Consider the following 2,940-nt stretch of genomic DNA (forward strand, 5'->3'; position numbering starts at 1 on the left):
AATCAATCCATTTAAGCCCTCTTCAACTGTGTAGTCCCATACCTACATAGTCTCAGAATCATCCCACTTGACCTTCCCCAGGCGGTGTGGGATTGCACAGCTTACCCGGTATTTCCCCTTACGGATCACGGGACTACTGACTGTCACAATCACCCCCCTTACGGGGTCCGACGTCCTCGTCGACCACACTTCCGGCTGGGTCAAGGCTCTGATACCATTTGTAACGTCCCCGCTTCAAGCCTCCATTGGGCCCTTACACCCACGGAATGAATGGCTCTTATACACGAGTACGTCACTCTGGCTGCTTCTTGGATCGATGACTGACCCTACAGACCAACACGAGTGTTTCCAGCGTGCTTTGTCCTCACTCGCACGCTTCTTGGGAAAACTTCCCAGGAGGTCACCCATCCTGAAATTGCTCCCAGGTCAAGCACGCTTAACTGTGGAGTTCTTTCGTGACGGGCTACCGAAAAACAAGATGCACCTTGTTGACATAGGTAGTACCAATCAATCCATTTAAGCCCTCTTCAACTGTGTAGTCCCATACCTACATAGTCTCGGAATCATCCCACTTGACCTTCCCCAGGCGGTGTGGGATTGCACAGCTTACCCGGTATTTCCCCTTACGGATCACGGGACTACTGACTGTCACAGAAAGTTAATTGAAAATTAAAAACTTCGATTCTATGCAATCATGTGTTGTCGATTGGAGCTTTGAGTTTCTTTTTTGAGATGTTTTCAAGTCTAAATTAAGAGAAAGCAAAAACTTAACAAAATCATACATAATCAAATGTAAACCAAAATTAACACATTAGAATGGTAAATCACTATTATTAATTACAAACAACAAGATCACTATCATATAATATTATTAACATATTTAATAACAAATATATTGAATAATTAAATGATAAGAAAAATAATCATAATCATAATTATAATATAAATATATAATATAGACGACAAATTAATTATTAATTAATTAGTTGAGGAGGGAAGCACCAGCAATAGTCATATAACTAGAAAGTAAATTGTTAGCTGCATCTGATGGATGAAAAGCATCCCAAAAAATATGATGGGATGCATTTGAACATGTTCCAATAGCTAATGAATTACAAAGTAATGCCGTTTCTATCGTCCCTAATCCGCAACAACCCTTTCTCGTCTCATAAAACCCTACAAAAATAATCATGATGATTAAGTTTAATTATTTACAACTATATATATATATCACGTTAAAATATATACAATTGTTAATATATCATTACATACCATTTTGTATAGGATTATTGACAATTAAGTTGTAGAGAGGTTGGTATATGTCTAACACAAGCAAATTCAGGTTAGACAATCTGTTCCTTAGTATTTGGGAAGTGGAATTTAATCTTGTGTTGAAATACATGGCATCATAATTGAGCCTATCCACACATTGATTATTGTTTCCAAATCCAAATATTGTTATGGCTCCGGGCAAACACCCTAGCGGTGCTAGTGAAGCCACTCCAATTCTTCTGGCTCCCATCGAATGCAAATTCTACACAAATCATAATCTATAATTAATAATGGTTTACACATAATTATAATGAGTGTATGTGTATGTATATTTAAATGTACCTCAATAAATTGCTCATAATTTCTTAGAAGAGTGTTAAAATATTGGTGAATATTTGGATAGGTAGCTTGTAGAATGGGACTAATATAATAATTTTGTATCAAGTCACTGGTCCCTGCGCTGATTATGTAAAGTGCATTGGAAAATATGGACGAAGCATTTGCTTGCCCTATCATTCCGACAACTCTCGATTGATATTCGCCATAATATTCCAGCTGCTTCGATAATGATATAGCAAGCTACAAATTACAACACACATCATTAGTATTCAATGTTAGGTGTTAAAATTTAATAATTATATTCAAAAAAATATTTTGACCAAAAATATTTGTGACTAATACCTTTAGCCACAGACCTTTTAATCAATTACAATTTTTTTTACGTTTAGTCACAATTTTTGTTGTCACTAAAAGTAAAAAATCTTGTATTGTCTTTTAAAATACGAGATCCATAAAATGCATGTTCAAAAAAATAAAATATAAAAGAAATGTGAAATAGATAATTTACATATAAGTTAGCTGTGGAATCATCATATCCAGAAGCAGCTGAAGCAAAATTTGCTCCAATCAAAAGTTCATTGCTGACTCCATGTGTGCTTAGATAAGCTTGTGGATAGGAGCCTAATTGGAGAGTGTCAACTGCAATATTATATAAATCAATTAGTCTGAAAACAATATAATTAATTAATGCTACATATATGAATCAATAAAATCGCAATAATTGCTTATGTACCTAAGTAATCAATGGCTAATTTTCCATTGGAAAATCGACCCGTTGATCTATGGTTTGCAAAATCCCTACCGTAAGGAGGGAAATTTGCTTTGACGAGAGTTGGTAAATTATTGTTGTTACCAACATCTACAATCGAATCTCCAAATATAAAAACTGCAGGCACTAACTGTGTTTTAACACAATTTTTTTGTAGCATAATGAAAATGATCATCATGATAATGAGCACAATTTGGGTGTAACATACACTTGTGGAAGCCATTAATGATTCGGATTGGTGAGTAATTAGTTAATTAAGTACGTAGTAAAGAGAAGTTCAACTAGGAAACTTTTAGCTGAAAGAAGAATTAATGGATTGATGAAGCTATTAACACAAGAAGTTATATATATATACACAACTTCTTTAATTTATAGGATTAATGGGGTCATGATCACCATCTTTGAATTTTGTTTATAATATGACTTTTTATTCAGCTGATCACATGCATGATTACAGTTAATTATACAAGTAGTTATATATATATAATAATGTTTAGTAAACATCTTATCTTGCATGGAATTAATCAAATTAATGCATGTACGTGATGGAACCTATATAT

At 34.2% G+C, this 2,940-nt stretch overlaps 1 protein-coding gene across 1 annotated transcript; it reads right to left on the minus strand.

Moving 5' to 3' along the window:
* Positions 1 to 982: 982 nt before the first annotated feature.
* Positions 983 to 2,569, minus strand: LOC115700399 (GDSL esterase/lipase At5g03810-like). Its single transcript, XM_061102295.1, has 5 exons — positions 2,345 to 2,569; positions 2,120 to 2,250; positions 1,615 to 1,851; positions 1,273 to 1,534; positions 983 to 1,176 (listed from the first exon to the last, which is right to left on the minus strand). Exons 1-5 carry the CDS (start codon positions 2,556 to 2,558, stop codon positions 983 to 985), a joined length of 1,038 nt encoding a protein of 345 aa, XP_060958278.1. The 5' UTR covers positions 2,559 to 2,569.
* Between the last annotated feature and the right edge of the window lie 371 nt (positions 2,570 to 2,940).

Source organism: Cannabis sativa, chromosome 8, assembly GCF_029168945.1.
Source record: "Cannabis sativa cultivar Pink pepper isolate KNU-18-1 chromosome 8, ASM2916894v1, whole genome shotgun sequence".
Lineage (NCBI taxonomy): Eukaryota > Viridiplantae > Streptophyta > Magnoliopsida > Rosales > Cannabaceae > Cannabis > Cannabis sativa.